Raw genomic sequence first — 19840 nt, forward strand, 5'->3', positions numbered from 1 at the left:
TATTGGCTGCGGGGGATGGCCCTGAAGTGCCTCTGCCCGTCGTCTCCTTCCTGACGGAGAGCCGGTGGCGTGGATCCTGCTGTTTCAGCTTTTTGGCACCGGTGTCTCAGCAGACTTAGAACAACACCGAAGAGTCCCTTGGCAACCAAGAGGCTAATAAGCCTGTTGCGCCACCGCCTTGAGCGCTCCTGGGCAAGACCTGACTTCAGAGAGCTCTTATCTGCAGAGGTGTAGGCCACAATACGCCCAGCAATGGAGGCTGGAGGCTCCGGTGTCAGCGGGGCGGTGAATCCGCTCCGGGTTTCAGTCAGACCTCTAAAGGAGCTCTCCAAGGTGCATAGCACCTTGGAGAGCTCCTTTAGAGGTCTGACTGAAACCCGGAGCGGATTCCCCGCCCCGCTGACACCGGAGCTGCCGTCTCCACGGCACCCATGTGGCAAATCCAGAAACAAAATCCGATTCCATTGATGGGCGGACGACAGAAACACAGACAGAACGGATTTTACACAATCTGTACATCCCCATATTCTGAGCCGGCACCCTTCTCGGAGGGGGGAAGCGTTTCAGGGCAGGGGCTTTGGGCAGGGCCTCTCTGGAGGCCTCTGCAAGCCAGATAGGAAAGCTTGGCAGCCGAATCTGGCCCATGAGCTGGAGGTTCCCCGATCCATGTACGAAACAGAGAGATGGTGAGATACTCTGGGCGGTCCTGCCCGCAATATTTTTTACCTAGAGGGATAGGGCAAGTGAGATTTAGATCCGGAGTAGCAGAAATGCAATTTGTTTGTTTGTTTACTTGCATGGCGAGCTCTATGTAAGCCTCAGTTGTCTCTTCCTACTCCGGAGTAGCCAATTCACTCTTTGCAACCTTGGAGAAACCACGTCTGATGACTGGAATGCCCCCATGTTGAAATAAGGATATCCACTCTGTTACAACATTCCCCCCCCTTTTTTTTAGCCATTTCAGTCTCATTATACACTTATAATGTTTGATTATACGCTTATATGAGACAGTTTGATTATACGCTCATATGAGACAGTGCTGTTTGATTATTTGCTTATATGAGACAGTGAAGTTAAGTAAAGCACTTAGTACTATGTTGTGATTTGTGGCTTCTACATTTTTCCTGCTTCCTCTGATTGTCACAGAGGGAATAAGGACAGCGCCAGACTTCCGGTGCTGAGCTGAAGGGCGCACAGCTCTGACTCCGTGTTTGCCGAATGTACTGTGTGCGGTGAGTGAGGCTGCAAAAAGGCAGTAAGGGTGCGATCCATCCCGTGCATATTTAAAGAGAAAAAAGTCCTACAACTCCCAACATTCCCCAACCAGCCACACTGACTGGGGAATGCTGGGCGTTGTAGGACTAAATATGCACAGGATCCCACCCTTAGTGGATTTAACTTTTTTTCAAAGTTCTACAGGTTGTTTGGGTACTAACTCCCAAAACGAACTTCCCTCAATGAGTATTAAAGTATGTTTGCTTTTCAATTTCCAGTTTGATGTCATTCATTCTAGAATGGGGCGTCCACCCTCTTTTCACCAGCAGACCAAATTCTGTTTTGGAGAAGTTCTGGAGGACCACATTCCAGTGTGGGGCAAGGCCCAAGAGAAATAGGGAGGGGTCAAAAACATAAAAAGTAAAACGTAAAACATAAAACATAAAACATAAAAAGTAAAACGTAAAAAGTACACCACCATACTGTTGCTTCAAGCCCCTACTGCCCCCCACCCCGTCACTACGCATTTGGAGCAGCATTTCAACCCTTCAGAATGGGGAAAAAAACTTCTGGAAAAGCTGGGAATCCACCAAACAATCCACTGTCAGGGGAAAGGAGAAGGCAGGGTGGGTTTGAGGGTCAACGTCTGTGTCCTAGATTTTTCAAAAAACAGCCCACATGGCTTTGCTTTGAGGCAGCATTACCAAGCACTACAAATACAATAAACACTGGAAGCCAGGGATCTCCAACATGGTGACCGTGGCACCGCCTGCGGGGACCTCCAGTGCCACCTCCAGTGGCACCCACAAAGCTTTCCACTCTCTGCCCCCCTCAAAGAAAATAAAAATAAAAACTTAAGAAAATGTTAGGGTAGTCTTTCCTTTTCTAGCCCCTAGCCTTGCTCTTCCTCTCCCTTCTCCCCTCTCCCCTTTTGCCTTGGTGTTTCTCCCGTCTGTCCCAGCCTCTAGCCTTGCTACTTCTCTCCCCACGCCCACCTTTTTAGCTCACTTTTGACTAGCCAGGGCCCCCCGGTAGCCATTATGTGACTAGCCACACTCTCAGTGGGAGCCATTTTGTGGTGGTGCCCACAGCAGTTGCTCAAACTCCCAAATGTGCCCACAGGTCCAGAAAGGCTGGGGACCCCTGCTATAAGCAGTATAAATAATTAAAAAGAGAGAGAAAGTGAGAAGTTGGGTGGGGTGGTGGCGATGAAAGTGCTCCTCACCCAGGGTGCTTTTTATCCTGGGGCCAGCCCTGAAAAAAGGCTGGGTATTATTGAAACGTGGGTACAGAGATGGGTGCATAGAGGTTTCCTTATTTCCAGAAAGAAAGCTGTTGGGGCTTAAGGTGTTGGGGCCTGTATATCACCCCCTCTGGCTTGGACATCTCTGTGCCAACTGCAGAAGTGTCAGGGAAACTGCTGCTGCTTGCGTTTCCTCAGTGGTGAAAGAAATGCACTCTGCACATACTCAGAGGCTGTGGCTTCTTTAGTAGACTGGAGTTGGTTCCAGGGGCCTTTCTCAGCTTCAGCCTCGCACGGTCGGATGAAGGGATGGAGGCCTTCGGGGCCTGGAATGTGGCAATGAGCTTGTTGTGTGTGGGGAGTGCAGCGCCTACCTGGGAATATCCCTGCCCAGGAAAAAGTGACTCATCTTCCATGGTGCCCCACCCAGGCACATGTCAGGTAGCTGGTGTGGCCCAGCTCCGTGGAAGCAGTGCCCAGGTGTGTGTCCGTGGCAGGGGCAGAGCAGTGAGGCTTGCCGGTTAGGCTGGCTGGTGCAGATTTCTGGCTGAGGCATTCGGCTTAATGAGGCAAGAGCAAAGTGAACCTCAGAGCCAAAAACACGGGGAGTCTCGGATCCCCAGTACATGACACCATTTCTTAGGGTTGCCATCTTTTTTGCCCCTCCACCTTTTCAGGCCCTGTGCCTTTTAATGGAGGCATGAAAGGCAGAAATCTAACAGGCGAAGCTTGCCCCATGCCAGGGGGAAAAACAACACCTGTTGAACTGCGGTCCATCACACAGTTCTTAAAAGGCACAAATGTCCTGCTAGAAAACACACATGCACAGCAGGAGCACGGCTGCCCCCAGCCCTGAATCTATTTCCCGGCACCCTGAGGCTCCATCCGGACCAATGGAGTTTTGTTGTCATGACTTAGTTTAATTGCTGTGCGGGGAGAGATTGTCAAGGGGGGTTGCAGCTGGGTAGGGAAGGGTTAACCCCCTCCCCACGTGCTGTAACCCCCCCCCCCATCTCTCCCTGCATGGCAGTTAAGTTTAGGAAAACCTTTCTGCTGATTTGGGATGATCTGGGAGAGGTGCAAATTCACTGAAGAATGTACTTCATTTGAGATGTTTTGGATGAGAAATTAATTGGCTGGCCTGAAATTTAAATAAATCCTAATCACACTTTCTTCATTTGCATATATAGATAAAAAAACAAGCAAACTTCATGCAAATTGGTGTCCTACAGGCCTGAGACCCAAATCTTTTAAGAGCCTAGCAACAGCCCCGGATATACAAATAAGGAACTGTGGATCCTTAGCCAAGGAGGCCCCATCCATGTAGCAGAGGGAGGGATCAGCACAGATTTGTAGAAGAACAAAACATCTTCTGGGAAAACTAAACTGAGTGGGGGGAGAGAATGGAAAACCAGGAGCAGCAGCAGAGTCTCCGGAAAGAGGGTACGGCTGCACGGAACCCTGAACAAGAGCACTGCATGCTGCAAAATTTTGTTGCTGCTCTTGCTCGTATATAAAATAATCTTCTTCTTCCCCACAAGACCAAGGAGTCAGAAGAGGAACAGCATCAAGGAAATGCTACACTCTGGCTGCCAGATGCTTTTCTTGTTTTATTTGAGGGTTGCCTTCATATTTTTAATTACATTTTTACCGCAAGCCGTTCATTTGCGGTCGAAGATGCAGGGTCTAAATGTACTGAAGAAATAAACAAATAAACCCTGGTAACCACAGAGAATGGCACCGGGACTTTGTCTGAACTCTGTCTGCCCCCAGCCTTGTCTCTGCAGAGTCTGTTTTGCTTTCAGGGCTCTGTCCTAGAGCACAGGGGCTTGTTAGAAAGGAGAGAGTATTTCTGAGCATGTGCAAACCACGTTTCCTTTGGTGCTGGGTAACCCTGACAGTATCCGGCCCCTGAGGGCTTCTGGGCCGGATACACTGATTTGCCAAGCGGCCTGACCGAGATGCATCTGTTCAGAGATTAGCCACTAGAAAAATGGCAAAAGACACCCCAGAACACAGGGCTACCTGCCCCTTCCTCCGAAACGGGTCAACCTTCCCCTAAACCCCTGAAAACCAGCGCCATTCCCTGCTCTTGCTCTGCAGCACCTCTCCTGTAAATCTCAGGAATTGTGGGTTTTCTTCAAATCTCTCACGTCTCCCCCTCCTGTGGCTAGCTCTCCCTTGCCTCCGCCCGCCGTGCACCTGGCCCTAATTTCCAGCGTCCTGCATTGCCCCGGAGGCAGGGCCATAGCTCAGTGTGATAGAGCACGTGCTTGGCATGCAGAAGGCCGCAGGTTCAATCCCTGGCTTCTCCAGGTGAGGAAATATTCCTGCCTGAAACCCTTGAGAGCCGCTGCTGGTCGGCGTCGCAATACAGGGCTAGACGGACCCATGGTCTGACTCAGTATAAGGCAGCTTTCTATGTTCCTCCCAAATAACCTGACTTCCCCATCGGGTTCCTTCACTCCCAGAACTATTCACATGCAGCAGGGGTGTAGAACCTCTGGCACGCGGCTCACAACTGGCCCTCCTGGGCTCTCAACTGGCCCTCCGGGGTTCTCCAGAAGGTCACACCCCTTTTCTTGGCTCCACCCAGTTTCTACTCACCCCCTATCGTTTGGTGGTTTCGTGGCTTTTGCTCATCCCCCTCCCCCCCTTCTAAAAGGCTGGAATGCGTCTTCCCCTACGGCTTAGTTAGTGGCAATAGGAGCTTTAAGCTAAAATACGCCGGCATTTTTGGTATTTTGGTGCTGTTCCTTTGCCTTTGGCTCCACCCCACTTTGCCTTTGGCTCCACCCACCACTAGAATGCACCCCTGAGACCTTCTCCAAAATCAGATTCAGCCTTCCGACTGAAAGAAGTTCAACACCCCTGATATGCAGCAATCCACTTTTTTTAATGTCCAAAATTACCCCACCCCCATTGCCCTATTCTCATGCCACACCCCAGAGAAGAACAGAGTTTGAAAGCCCTTGCTCAGCCATGGAGCATCCCCAAATGGCCCTGGGCAAGTCACTCTCTTTTTTAGCCAAACCTGCCTCGCAGGGTCATTGTGAAATTACAGGCGACAAGGACTGGGATCATTGGGCCGGGAAGAATTCCTTTTAAAAGAGACTCTGTCGGTTTCCCTCAAGGCCCACACGGCCTCCTAATACCCCGCTCCCCGCACCTCTGACTTAGATCCCCCCCTCCATTTCACTAGCGACACCCACAGCTCACACCCACGCCCATCCATCATGCTGTGTCTCTCGGCGGCCAGGCCCTGCTGCTCCCATTCTCAGCACACCTCGGGAGGGAGGTGTCTTCCTGCCAGATCACCCATATTTGGCACCTTATAAAGCATCTGGGCATTGCTCCCCTTGCCAACCGAACCAGAGCTGGCATCGCCCAAGTGGCATCGCTCCGGGAAGCAGCCAGCCCTTTAAATCAGGCACTCCTTCTCGAGTTGCCGTCTCTGAGCTGTTAGTCGGGTCGTTCTAGCCCAGTCATGCTCAGGGCTGGCTCAAAAGATCTGGCTGCTTGAGGTGAAGGGCAACAGGGCATCTGCCTACCTCGGTTTCAAGTGGAGAAGCCCACCAGACTTTGATGCTGGCCTGGGTGCGCTCACGACACGTCCGCTGCCGCAATGATGGCAGCAGGCTAGTTGAGGGGGCGACCAGCAGGACACCTCCTCCTTTGTCCTTCAAGACTTTGCTACCCTCCTCCCCAGATCCACCGCCTCACTCTGCCTAATGCAGGGGGCTGAACCTCAAGTCTGTGGGCCAAATCCTGCCCTCTGGGTTTCCCCAGTTGCCCACACCCCTTCCCCTGCCCTTGCCCCAGCCATGGATTGCTTGGTGGGTCCATGGATTTTGCGCCGCTCCCTCTCCTAAAAGGCTGAAATGCTTCTCCTAAGGCTTCGTTATGGTGGCAAGAGATCAAAGCTGAAATATGCAGGTATTTTTGGCCCCACCCCTTTTGCCTTCGGCCCTGCCCACCAGTGGAATGCGGCCCCTGAAAGCTTCTCAGCCCTCAGTCCTGGCCTCATGGGAGGTTCCGGTCCTGGTGGGGCTGACCCCTTGATCTCCCCATAGTGCTGCCAGCCTCTTGTCTAGTCCCCCCTCCCCGAATGTTCTGGCACCCCGCCCTGATTGCTCCAGGCCTCAAGGTGGAGCCTTAGGATGGCCTCTCCAAAAGGGATCTACCCAGGGAAGACAGCCATTTCGGGGTTCCTGGATCAGCATGGAAGCCTCCTTAGCTAGCCACCTCAGAAATTTGAACCCCAATTCACACCCCCAGTACCGGACCACAAGCACCTCCTTCCCGGTCCCCTTCAGCCCCAACATCAGCACCCCAAATGTCTCCTGGGTTCACCTCCACTCTGTTCCCCAGCACCCAGGCCTCTGGGATGGAAATATCTCCGCCCCCAACCTTGACCTCAAACACCCCTGAACTTGCTTCCCGCCCCCCACTCCTTGTCTCCATCTTCTTAAGGCCTCAAATACCTCCCTGGATCTTCACTTTTCCTCCAACAAGCCCCAGCTCCGAAATCTCTTTGCAAGTCGGGGTTTCCACCCGCAACTGTGCCTGTGCCTTGTCTCCCAAAAACACCCTCGCATTAATTCACTGTGCCCCGTTCCCTCTTGCCTGCCCTACTGATCTTCCAGCACTCCCAGTGTCTCCCTGACCCCCGCCACTGCATTCTCCTTCTTCCCTGAAAAGCGTCCACGGCTCGCTTTGGGTAGAAATGTTCCAGGACATCTCCTGAGTTTTGAAACTTCTGGACAGTGCAGCTCAACGCTCTTTTCTTCTCTTGGGCCCCACTGATCTTTGGCCCTCTCGTGAGCCCAGCCCTCCCACGCTCCGTCTGTGCCTCCTGCCACTGAGGTCCACACAGCCGCCCATCCCCCTGGCGCCCCCCGCCCTCTAAAAGCCAGTGCAGGCTGGTTGCTCCGATGTCGGGGGGGGGGGAAATCCGCTCTGGGTTTCAGTCAGAACTGTCAAGGAGCTCTCCACGGTGCTGAACCCTATTGCCAAAATGAGGTCAGCACCTTGGAGAGCTCCTTTAGAGTTCTGACTGGTTCTGACTGAAACCTGGAGCGGATTCACAGCCCCACTGACATCGGAGCCCCCAGACTCCACTGCTAGACCCCCCAAGTCCTGTGCCATGAACCTCCCTTCTCCTTTTGACCCACCGCTCCCTGGATCTCTGCATTCCCATGCTCCGCCTGTGCCCCCTGGCACAGCCGCCCTGTACCCACGCCTCCGGGACCCCTGCCTCCTTGAAACTCTCCGGCACCTTGCCACAAACTGCTGTGCTTTCCTCCCCACTGATCCCTGGACCCCTGCTGGATCCACAATTTCCGTGATGCCCCTTGGCACCAATGCCCCTGTGATTCACCCCCCCCACCGTGCCCCTGGCACTCACCTGGCACTCAGCAGCAGATCCGCTCCTGTCTCGCCCGCCTTGATCTGCCCGCCTGCTCTCTCTGGAGCGGAGAGCTGTGCGCGCCTCTCTTCTGTCAAGTCTGGGGTGGAGCTGGCCTGAGTTGTGTCACAAGTATGAGAAGCATCCGGGGAGGGAAGGAGGCGGGGTGGGGGGCGTGGAGGGGGGATGAGAGAGGACCTCTTGCACCACTTCGGCACCACTTTCTTTTTCTCCTCTGGCTGCTGTTCTTCTTGACAGGTGGCTGACACGGCGCGCACGAGGCATGATGCGGTGCGTCAACTGGTTTTGGGGGAACCCTCAGACTGAGTCACGGGGATAGCAGGGGCATGAACTCCCTGACCTGTAAGGAGCAGTGATGCAGCCCAGGGACACCCCCCCCAGCCCAAATGACCACCCAGAGAGTGGCAAGGGACGAGGGCAGCTGAAGCCCACCCCGCTTTATGCCTGTAGTTGTGATGGTGCTAAGGTTTCAGGGAGTTCAGAATGCAAAACTGCACATGCTCAGAGGTCTGTTTGGTTTGCTTAAAAAAGAAACAGGGTTGGCAAACAGTTGTTTTGCTGTCGTTCTAACATGCGAAGAAAGTAGACGCAGTTTTAATGCATGGAATGGCGGTCGGAAACAGAAAGGCGACCTGTGATTCACAACTGAAAAATGCACATGGCTGTCGAAAGGGGGTCCCCGAAAGACCATTTAATCCAAGGTCTAAAATGCCCTATCTGCACCACAGATGAGGGGGTGGGAGGTGTGGAGAAGCAGCTGGGGTGATACGGGCCCGGCCGGATCGGCACAAGACCGGATTTCTGACACAGCTGTGTCCCTCCCACACAGGAAGGTGCGCGTCTTTTACATGTCCAAAGATGCATCCAAATAAATAAACAAACAAACAAATAAACAACAACAGCAATAATAAATCAGCAGTGATTAATAACAATAATGCTGATTCTTGATAGTACCAAAGCACGCACATTTTGCGGAGTAACGTAATGCCACGTGGCACATTGGAAGAGCCCTGCTGGATCAGACCAAAGGTCCATCTAATCCAGTGGCTGGCTCCACATGCTGGCTGACCAGATGCCCCCAGGAAGCCCACAAGCGGGGTGTGAAGACCACCACCCTCTCCTGCTGTTGCTCTCTGAATGACCGGTATCCAGAGATAGACTGTCTCTGATCTCGGAGGATCCACTTAGCCATCATGGCCAATAGCCATTGATATTGCTCTTGATCTTCCTCTATAAATCTTTCTAATCCCTTTTTTAAAGCTGCCACAGTGGCTATTGCCACCTTGCAGCGGCCAGTTCCATACATTAATTATGTGTTGCAAGGTCTCTGCCCTGAGGAGCTGGCAAACTAAACTCAGCAACAGGACGAGGGGAGGGTGAAGTGAGTGTCAGAAGGGTTTTCTCTGATTTGCCACTCTTGTGGAAGGGAGCCATTGGATGGTATCCAAAGTTAGTCCCATTTAGAGTAGAGCCATGGAAATGAATGGGACTTCAAGTTGGACTGTCACTGGATACAACCAATATTTGGCAGAGGGTCCTCTCCTAAGTCATAGAATAGTAGGGTTGGAAGGGGCCTACAAGGCTATCGAGTCCAACCCCCTAAAGTGTGCGCACACATGGCATAATGGATATGCAATGGTTTCGTCGCATATGCTGTGCAGAACATGGGTGGTTTCCTAGAAGGAACATTTGCACTGGATACTTCTGCTTGGGTCAAGATCCCGAGATTTAGAACTGGGCCCAGTTTATAGCCCCGTTGGAGGACTGAGGGGAGTGGGTCTAACTCAGGGGCAGACCGATTGCTCGGCATGCAGAAGGCCCCAGGTTTGATTCCCGGCATCTCCAGGCAGGGCTGGAAAAACACCTGCCTGAATCCCTGGAGAGTCTTTGCTGCCAGTCAGTGTCGACAAGACTGGGCTAGATGGACCCATGGTCTGACTCAGCATAAGGCCGCTTCCTGTGTTGACTCCTCTCTGGATCAGGGGGGCCAGTCCTTTTGGCAAACGTGCCATTGGCCGCGCGAGACGGTGTTCCTCCAGCGTGCGTCTGCAATCACCCCGTGTCGTGGGGTGTTTTCGCACCCCAAATCTACCAGGTTGGGGAGAAGGCAGGAGTGCAGACATCTGGGCCCCTGAGCCCTTCTGCCACAGATTCGACAAGCCACCAGCCCAAACCTTCACGGCACATGCCAAATGTGGCCTCAGTGCCACAGGTTTGCCAGCCCTGGTATATAAACACTCGACAGCCTCTGCTAGAGCGCCCAGAGGACTGAACTCCGAACAGGGCTGCAGGACGTCCTGGCAAGAATCCTGCTCCCTTAACAGCTGCAGGACAGGTGCCGTGACAGGGCGGGAGGGGAAGCGTGGAAGGCTTTCTGGAACATGCAAAGTCGTCTTTGTGCATTTTCCTCTTTTGGGGGAAAAAACCCAAAATTGGCCTGGAAAACCCTCAGGAACATACAGAGACCTGGACATGTTGGGCGGGGCGATCATTCAAGTGCCAACGGAGCAGGGCAGTATGTTGTGTTTAGCTTCACAACAGCGCGGGAAGGCAGGACGCACTTTTCCTGCATGGCTCCATCACGCCCAGTTCTTTCCAGGGACTCCTCTTGAGGAGGCAGCGACTGAGTCTCTGCCCCAGCAGTAAGGTATTGCTGCAAATCCTGCACGGGGATGCTGATAAATGAGGAGCCTCAGCCTGGGGCATGGGGCCCAGGAGTCCTGAGCGCCCAATTTCCCCTGCTCCCTCCCACGGAACTCCCCTGCCTTTCCCATTCCCATTCCCATTCCAGGGGCCCATCCTGCCTTGCCCCAGGCACCCCATCTGCTTGAAAGCCCAGGAGAGGCCCAGCTCATCTCCTGGAGCCGGTGCGGGGACCCAGGAGTCCTGGCCAATTCCCAAGCTGAGTTGCGTCTGGGGAAGGAGTGTTGTTAGAGGTGTGGGCACCACAGACAGGTGCATGTCAGGACAGGTTGAAGGAGGTAGGAAGGAGCACCGCAACGGGGGAAAAGGACGGAGAAAGGTGTGGCAGCCTGCACTGTGTTCAGGAGACAATACCTGTGTTGAAAGATCCACTGAGGATCGCCACCTTTGTTTTCCCTGTAAGGCACGCTGCTCCTTTAAAGTAGCACAACAGACAGACATTCAACCGGTGCAGCTTTCCTTAAGCGAAAGACTGACAACAGATATATATATATATATATATATATATATACACACACACACACATATATGTATCTGTATGTATGTATTTATAAAATATATTTTAAGCAGAACATTTCAGCTTCCGCCCTCATCAGTAGCTGTGCTGTGTTATACAGCACAGCTACTGATGAGGGCAGAAGCCAAAAGGTTTCGCTTAAAATATATTTTATGAATACTCTGTGGTTAGTCTCTCCACCTTCCTTATACATTTTGCCTTAAGCCTGACAACATCCACAGTGGATCCAGGCCTCTTTGTTACTTGGCTGTTGTGCTGCTTTACGCCAACCTCTCTCTCTCTCAATCTCTCTAATATTTTTAATTGATTACATTTTTATCCTGCATTTTGTCCAGGGAGCTTGGATGGTCCTTCCCCTTCACCCTCACAACCACCGTGTGAAGGAGGTTAGTCTGAGAGACAAATGGACGTTTATTTTGTTCGTTAAACGGAGTAGAGGTTTCACTTGTTTCCCGACCACCTGAATTCGGCCACATTTGTCTTCCAGATCAGTCTTCTGCAACCTGGTGCGCTCCAAACGTTTTGGGGCTACAACTCCCATCATCCCAGCCATGTTGGCTGGAGATGATGGGACTTGTGCTCCACCATGTCTGGAGGGCGCCGGGTTGTGGATGGCTATTCTAAATCTTTCTACTTTCTCTCCCAGTGCTTAATTTTTGCTCTCCAGAGTGAAGACATGCCAGGGCTTAGACCCGGGCTTAGCCTCTGCTCTGGAGACTAGCCCCTGTCCCCCTCCTGCACCGATGACCAATGCTTGCCATTGCTCCATGGAGGAGGAAGCGCTCTCTGCACCTGTTCAGAGGCCTCCTGCCATTACTAGTGCTTGGTGTGTTCCAGGAGGTCAGTGCTGGCGCTGAGACAGCCTCCAGGATTAAGCCTTGGCCGAAACCATGCCGCTGAGATGCAAAGGAGAGGATTTGACCTTTCCTGGCAGCTTCAGTTGGCACAGGCTGGTTCGGGGAGAAATGAAACCACTGGGTCGTTCTCCGAATACTGCCGCAAGCGCTTATCATGCAGGGCTTCCTGCCCTGCTCCTGTCCCTGGGGCAGGTTCATGCCAGACAAAAAGTCAAGCAAAGCAGCTTTTGCCCAAATGTGTCAGCTTCGGTATCCATGTCTACATACCTCTCCGCTCTTAGCCACAGTTCTGCCCAGCTGCCCGGCCTTTTGGGGAAATCTGAAAGTTGCAACATGAGAAAGACCAGGGCCCTGTAATCTTGCCCAGGGTGGGGGGGTGACAGGATGATTTCCTTGGCACAACTGGGATCTGGCCAGATTCCTGCCCATGCCAATCATTCCGAGTCATGCGGAAGCAAGGTGGAGAATTCCCAGTAAGAGACAGTATCGCCCCGAACAGGTCCTGCAGCCTTGCTTGCGAGAGCGAGCAAGCAGGGTTTGACTCCGGAGACTGGGGGAAGGAATGGGTGGGTGGGGGGGGAGAAAAAAAAAACCTCCTGGATCTCTGGCAAAATACACCCAAGGGTGCCCCACCCAAGCTGTGCTAGCTGGGGAATTAATCAGCCGGCAGAACCGGAATAGTGGCAGCGGGCGGGAGAGCAGGTTGGAGGGATGGAGGGGCGTCAGTGGCAAAGACCAGAGAGCCTGAATGTGGGAATGCAACCTGGGCCAGGGGGCTGGGTTCAGAGGAAGGCTGGTGTATCCGTTTGGGCTTTGCATCCTAACGTGCCACTTTCCTGGCTGTGTTCTTGTGTTCTGTAACCTTTTTGACTTGCTGCTTGCATTCCCTCCGCCCCCTCCACCATCCCATCTGAGCCTCGGGGCATATATCACTTTGTGTGAGAGACAGTGCGGTGTAAGGGTTAGAGTGTAAGGGTTACTTAGAGCGGGGCTGTGGAATGCATGGCCCTCTAGGTGCTGTTAGATTGCAGCTCCCCTAATCCCCAGCTATCACGGCCAATGGTGAAGGATGATGGGAGCTGCAGTCCAACAAGATCTGGAGGCCTCCCCCGCCCCAGCTGTGGGTTAGTGTCAAAGTAGGTTCATGGAGACCCAGTTTCAGCCACGAAGCTCATGGGGTGATCACGGGCAGCCCAAATGGGAGAAGGGAGTGCTCTTTATGCTGCCTTGGGCACAACCCAGGGGCCGCGATGGCAGAGGGTCCGGGGGCCAACTTCCAAGCCCTCCCCCTGCCCTAAGGTGCTGCTGCCAAATTTCACCGGAAGTTCGGCAGCAGCAGAAAAGCTGCATTCACTGTAAAGCCAGGTGTGCGCCTCTTGGCCGCTCCTTGGCTTGACAGGTTGGCTGCCGCTCCGGCATTCCCCAGGTGCAGGGACCCTTGTCGCCCCATGGGCGGCACCCGTGCAAAATCAAAAGCACTCCCTTTATTTGTGGCTTCACTCTCCTCTCGTGGGCGCTTGCGAACCAGACACACGCTTGCGAACCAGCACGGGTTTCGGGGCTGCGGTGACCCAGTTGGGGTGGGGCGCAAGAAGGGTCGAGGGCCTTTATGCATCCAACCAAGCCAGCTCTGGACCACAGAAGCTAATGCCACCTCAGGTGTGATCCTTTTTTAGGCTCTGCAAGACTTGGCATCATTGACCATGCTGGCAGCCGATGATGGAGGCTGAAATCCAAAACATCTGGAGGGCACCGTTGGGGGATGCTGCATTACACAGACAGGCTGGAGCCCAACAATAATTTTAAAGAGCTCGTAGGGTGCAATCATATGTGTGTTTAGACAAAGGAAAGTCCTACAACTCCCAGCATTCCACAGGGAATGCTGGGAGTTGTAGGACTTCTTTCTGTCTGAACACGCATAGGATCGCACCTTTAAAGTGGCTCGAGAGAAGTCTCTACTTCCTTGGTGCAGCATCTTGGGCCATGGCTTAGTGGGGGGAACATATGCTTTGCATGTAGGACGTCCCAGCTTCAGTTCCCCAAAGTTCCACTTAAAAAACCCCAAATGGATATTAGGTATTGGGGTTTGAAAAAGCTCCAAATATTTGGAGAACAGCTGCTGGTTAAAAGTAGGCAATTGCAGGCTAGATGGGCCGATGATCTGACATAGTATGAAGCGGCTTCACAGAGTCAAGAGTCTTTTGTTTCACTGTCGCTTCTGATCAAGCAGGTTCTGCAGGTTTTTTGGAACGCCACAAGGAAACCTGCAAAAACTGTATGACCAAGAGTCAAAAGTGGGAGAAACATAGACAGCACCAATCCCTCTTTCAAACAAGTCGCTGTATGCTTCCAACCACAGATAGAAATAAAGATGAACGGCCTTAGAATCCGTGATGGATAGATGCAATCTGACCTATTTCGTCAGCCTTGCAATTAAGTCTCCGAAGTTATTGCTCTGGAAGAATTTTTACTACGCTGCCCGCACACGCTGCATGGCTGTGTTAATCACTTGTGGTCTGCCAAAAACAAGCACACAAACCGCCCCCCCGGCCCCCCTGCATTTTGTTATGCTTCCTGGCCTGGCTACTTGGAGATCTTTAAGCACCATAAATGACCAGGAACTGGCTATTTACAAGCCTGCACTGGGTCTGTTGCAAAGCAGGGTGGAGCGCAACCAGGGATGCCTGAAGAGACATGGAAGCTGGTTGCGATCTTTCGATTGGTAGATTAATCAACTGAGCTGTGACTTGATTAACTTGGAGGATTAATTTTGAGCAGTGGAGCTGGAAGATGATCTTGCTGACAATTGCATCCTCTCAGTTGTCACACACACACACACACACACACACACACACACACACACAGAGGGGTAGCTTCAGTATGCAACTAACGATGAAGGAAGTGAGACTCTGATAAAAGTTCGTGGAGGGAGGGTGTATAGTTGGCATAGGAGGAGCAGCCCGTGAAACATTGCTGATGCTGCAACGACCTCTGAGCCAACACTCTGGCGCAGGAGATGAGGCCAACGCTGTGCCCCAGCACTGTTGCCCCTGTGGATCACAGGTTCCTATGAGACAAGAGTGACGCAACAGCCGCACAAACCAGGAGAACAATTTTGTATGGGTGCCGCCAATGGGGCAACGCGAGTCCCTGCAAGCTGGGGAACGCAGGAACGGCAGCCAAAACGTCAAGGCTGCGGACATGCAGATGGCGCCCTCCCTGGTGCTGACAAGCCCAAGCAGATCCCTTCGGCTCAGGGCGTAGTGGGGCAGGCGAACTACCGGGCGCATCGGGTGAATCGAGGCAGAAGAAGCAGGGGGAATTGTGGCAGCACTGAGATGCTTTGCTTGCCCAAGAAACGTTTTGGAAGAAATAAGAATGAAACAAGGAGGATGAGAACCTTCAGTATCAGACACCAAGCAACCAAATCAATGGGCCCACAGATACATATTACAAAAAGAAGAATATATATCTGTGGGTCCATTGATTTGGTTGGTAAGAAGTAAGAACCAGCGACTAAGAACCACTGGCAAAACATGGAAAGAAGAACCAGCCACTAAAACAGCCCTCCCTAACCTGGTGCCCTGCAGATATTTTGGATGACAACTCCCATGAGCCCTGGCCAACATGACCAATGGCTAAGGATGAGGGAGTTGTAGTCCAAAATATCTGGAGGTCACCATATTGGGGACGGCTGCACTGCCTCCATTCTCTCTTGCCTGTGAAATCTGTGCCCGGGTCAGATGGCTCTTGCATTGTTTCCAGCTCTGGCTGCAACATTTCAGTACAAGCCTATGCATGTTTACTTGGAAGTAAGTCCTGTTGTGTCTAATGGGGTTTGCTAGCTAGTGAGTGTGGTTTGCATTGCAGCCTTAATTGACTGTGAAAAAAAGAATGGGTAGACTAAACGCGTGCCTAGATTAAACTGAGCAGTAGTGTCAAAAATTTTATTTTTCATGCAAGTGAAGCACCCATCCACGCTTTGGGAGGCGAGGGGCGTCCTAGAAGAGAGAATCTGTCTTCAAAGCTCACACACACACACACACCACTCCTCTAAAAACCCAGAAACATATGCATTTTGCTTCCCAACTATTGCTTGAACTCATCTGGCTGGGGATGATGGATGCTGCAGTTGAAAAAAAACTGGAGGGCACTGGGTTGGGGAAAGCTGCTCGGTTTGGGAGGAGGAAGGCAAGCCGCACGGGAAGGAAAGGAGTCCCCCGTGATCAGGATGGGTCAGGCAAGGAGGGAGGCCATCCTAGAGATGTTTTCCTGACAGTTCCGGAGCCTCTCCCAACGCTACCAGGTTCTGGTATCGCTACTCCCAATTCTGATTTCTGGTCTCTTTCTCTGGCTTGCAGGCTGGACGTGGCCCGCCACCCGTCCCGCTAGCCATTCTCCCTCTCGGCCAAACCCAGCCCCCTCCTCCCAGCACCCCCTCGTCTGCCACCGCTTGAAGTGCGCCCAGCAGGGGCCACGTGGGGCTCTGGAGGCTGGACCGCAGCAGCGCCAGCCTCTCCGCGCCACGAGGCCACATGCGGGGGACCTCGAGAAGCGCTGGCGGCGCCTGGCGAGGACTGCCAGCACTTCAGGAAGCACCAGGAGCTTCAGGGAACCACGGAGGAGAGAAGGAGAAAGTTGTCAGGGACACTTGAGGGGGGTTGACTGGGGGAGGGTGGAGGGGGGTTGACTGGGGGAGGGTGGAGGGGGGTTGACTGGGGGAGGGTGCAGGGGGAAGATGCTGCTGCGCGCGGGGGCAGGTTGTTTCAGCTCTAAGAGTGTGTGGTGTGGCATGTGTATATTTACATGTATCTGAGGGACAGTGTGGATGGCTGGCTGGACGGTGGGCAGCATGGATGGCTGGATGTGGGGGGGCAGTGCGGATGGATTCTTGTGTGCCTGTGTGCACAAACAGTGTCTGTTGCATGTGCGTACGTGGCTTTGGCCCAGCCCACTTTGGCTCCGCCCACCATTGGCAAGTAGTCCCTGGAAGGCTACCTGTGAGAGAATTTAGCCCCTGAGGTGAAAAGAGCCCCCCACCCCTAGCTTAGAGCATCAGACTAAGACTGGGGAGATGTGTGTTCAAGTCCCCACCAAGTCTCCATCGGCAGTCGCCGTCTCCCAGCCTAACTTGATATTTCTAACTCTGGTTGTGCTGCATTTTAATAATGTGGCTGTTTAAACTCTTTGGATGTTGTAGGATTGTTTTATTTGCTGCTGGGAGATTTTTTTTGACAGATTTTTTGTTTTTTAGCTTTTCTTTTATTATAACTGTTTTAAAGTGCTGCTTTTTCAATGGCATTTTTTGTTGATCTTATTATTTTAAACCAAATGCCTTGCACAGCGCCCAGAGAATGACAGTTGTTGGGCGTCTCCTACATAGAGCGAGAAAATAAATAAACAAATAACCAGCCTACCTCACAGGAGGGTTGTGAGGATAACACGAAGGGACCATGTACACCGTCTTATGCTCTATGGAGGAAGGGTGGAGTAAAAATGTAATAAAGAAAGAAAAAAAGAAAAAAAGAGGTTCTGCATGGGAAAGGAACCCAGAAAACGTTCTAGGGGGGGAAATGTTATCCTGCTCCTGACAGTAATGGAAAAAACGGAAGGGGGGAAATTGGCTACATAAGTAGCCTCGAGTCCTTGTTTTTGAGAACGGTGTCTAAGGGCGCACTCCTGTGCATGTTTAGACAGAAAAAGGCCTACAAATCCCAGCATTCAGGGAACATATTTTGGATGTGGATGATAAGGTCAGGCCAAGCTGGTTCCAGGTATTATTTGGAGGCTCATGAAATTTCACCGCTCGTGTCTGTGTGAGCAGGGGGCCCAGGGACTGTGGTTTGAGTATTTGGGGCTGGGGGAGTAGCACGAATGGGAAATCACGGCTTGTGCTCCACAGATCAGGCGGCAGCAGCAACAAAATGACTCAAAACGCCAGCCCGTGTTTCGTTTAATGTCCTCGTGCCAATAAATTAAAGACAGCAGCGTGCTGGGGGAGAGGTGGGCTTGACGGGGTGGGGGGGAGGGAATCCCCTGCACGCCAATCAGGTGAGGATGGCGGGCACATTTGGCAGCAGGGTGGTGAGCTCCGACTGGACGCCGGGGGTCTGGCAGAGGGGGTTGCCTTGCAGGTTGAGATGGGCGAGTTTGGGGAAGGAGGCCAGAGGTCGGAGGTCTGCGGGCCGCTTGAGGCCTGCGGGAGGGCAGCTGTGTTAAGGGAAAACTCTGAGCAGAGGCTCCTGGTTCCAAACAGAATAGCCGTCCCACCCCAAATGCACCTCCCCCGGGGTCGGCGAGGGACTGCTTTTGCCGAGTCCCAAGGATACAGTTGTTGCAGAGGGAGAGCTCCTCCAGGCGAGGGAGAGCAGGCAGCCCTTCGAGGGTCTCGATCCGGTTGTCATCAGCTTCCAGCACCTAGAGGTGGAGACAGGAGGAGAGCTGGGGACGCTGGCTGGCCCTGCTGGCTAAGCTGAGTGAGCCCTGCTCTGTGGCACGGGAGGGGTGGGTGGGGAGAAAGGCCGGCCTCCTGTGTGGCTGGCGTCTCCACTGTGGTTGGCAGCTTTGCCCAAAAAGCCGAGTCAGACTGTCCAACTCGTCCAGAGGGCGCCAGCTTGGGGACCTTTCGAATTGTCTTTGGATTGGAAGTTTCTAGCCATCATGGAGGCAAAGCTAGGCTTGGAAGGCTGAGCTAAGCAAGCGGAGTGGGGCAGGGGGCCAGGTGTGGGGAGGAAGGCGGCCTTACCTCCAGGCAGCGCATCATGGCCAGCGTGGGGGGCAAGGCCCGGAGGAGGTTGTCCGAGAGGTTCATGTGCGTGACCAGCAGCAGGTGTTCCAGGTGGCAGAGGACGGTGAGGCCCTGAGGGAAAAGCGGGGGGGGGGGGATCGTTCATGGGGAGGGGGTCCCTTAACATCCTAGCTAGTACGTCCCCCCGCTCTTCTTCCCCAGCCTTGGAGCACCACCTGTTACATCAGAGAAGCCCCGCGGGATTGGACAAAAGGTCCATCAAGCCCACCATCTGGCTTCCCACAATTATCGACCAGGCTCCTCCAAGAAGCCCCCAAGCAGGATACGAGGGCAAGAGCCCCCCTCCACTCGCATTCCCAAGCAGCTGGTGCCCAGCACCTCCCCTGCCCAAGCCTGGACGTCCCGGTGGCCATCACGTCCAAGCGCCATCAGGTTCCTCCTGTCATTAACACATTCAAGGATTTCCACCTCAGGCTTCCCTATTCCAGGGGTACACAACTGACGGCCCCCAAGGCCTTTACTGTGGCCCCTCCAAAGGTGCTGTGACTGCCCCGTGTGCTGCTGAATCCCCCCCCCCGGCCAATTCCCCTCCCCGAAGATCTTCATACAGATTGCTGATCCTAGTGGCAAGGAAACAGCAGCCTGTATCCGGATCGCTGGGGCGTGTGGGCATTTATGTGCCCTTGCTGACCTGCTGCAAATAACCCAGAGATCTACCAGTAGATGTAGGTCCACCTTCTGCTCAGTCCTGGTCTAGTATTGGCCATCAGACTGGCTTAACTGGCTGCACCTGAAACTTACTGGACCACTCTCCTCTACCCTGCTGTGTGGCGCGCTGGCTCTGCCGATGGAGCCCCCCCTGCGCCTTCCGGGCCCTTCCCGCCTTCCGTCGGTCCCCTCCATCCCCTACCCGCTGTGACAGGTCCACGACCCGGGACTCCGCGTACTCCATCTTGAGGATGCTGTTCTCGATCAGAAACTTGCTGCGCAGGTCGTCCAGGTAGGCTGAGCGCATGGGGTCAGCAGCCTGCGGGAGTGAGGGAGGTGGGGAAGAGCGTGGGAAGCGGAGACCAGCGGGCACTTGGTTGCTAAAAGAGTGGGTGTGGGGGCTTGCTCTATTCATTTATTG

The 19840-nt window shown here is 53.3% G+C and overlaps 2 protein-coding genes across 5 annotated transcripts in view; both read right to left on the reverse strand.

Moving 5' to 3' along the window:
• Positions 1-7972, reverse strand: part of TGM1 (transglutaminase 1) — a 44295-nt gene extending 36323 nt beyond the window's left edge. The window contains exon 1 of the mRNA XM_084806593.1: positions 7866-7972. The gene's annotated coding sequence lies outside the window, so the exon portion shown is untranslated. The remainder of the gene's footprint in view (positions 1-7865) is intronic.
• Positions 7973-17152: 9180 nt separating this feature from the next.
• RABGGTA (Rab geranylgeranyltransferase subunit alpha) overlaps positions 17153-19840 on the reverse strand; it is a 34837-nt gene continuing 32149 nt past the window's right edge. For all 4 annotated transcript variants that reach the window (XM_084806598.1, XM_084806595.1, XM_084806596.1 and 1 more), the window contains exons 14-17: positions 19622-19738; positions 18709-18822; positions 18293-18380; positions 17153-18159 (exon numbers count right to left, since the gene is read on the reverse strand). In XM_084806598.1, coding sequence (XP_084662724.1) covers positions 18011-18159; positions 18293-18380; positions 18709-18822; positions 19622-19738 — 468 coding nt within the window. In that variant the 3' untranslated portion in view covers positions 17153-18010. The remainder of the gene's footprint in view (positions 18160-18292; positions 18381-18708; positions 18823-19621; positions 19739-19840) is intronic.

The sequence above is a fragment of the Heloderma suspectum genome, chromosome 6 (genome assembly GCF_057233095.1).
Source record: "Heloderma suspectum isolate Gila_16-S chromosome 6, 16-S_ref, whole genome shotgun sequence".
Taxonomy (NCBI): Eukaryota; Metazoa; Chordata; class Lepidosauria; order Squamata; family Helodermatidae; genus Heloderma; species Heloderma suspectum.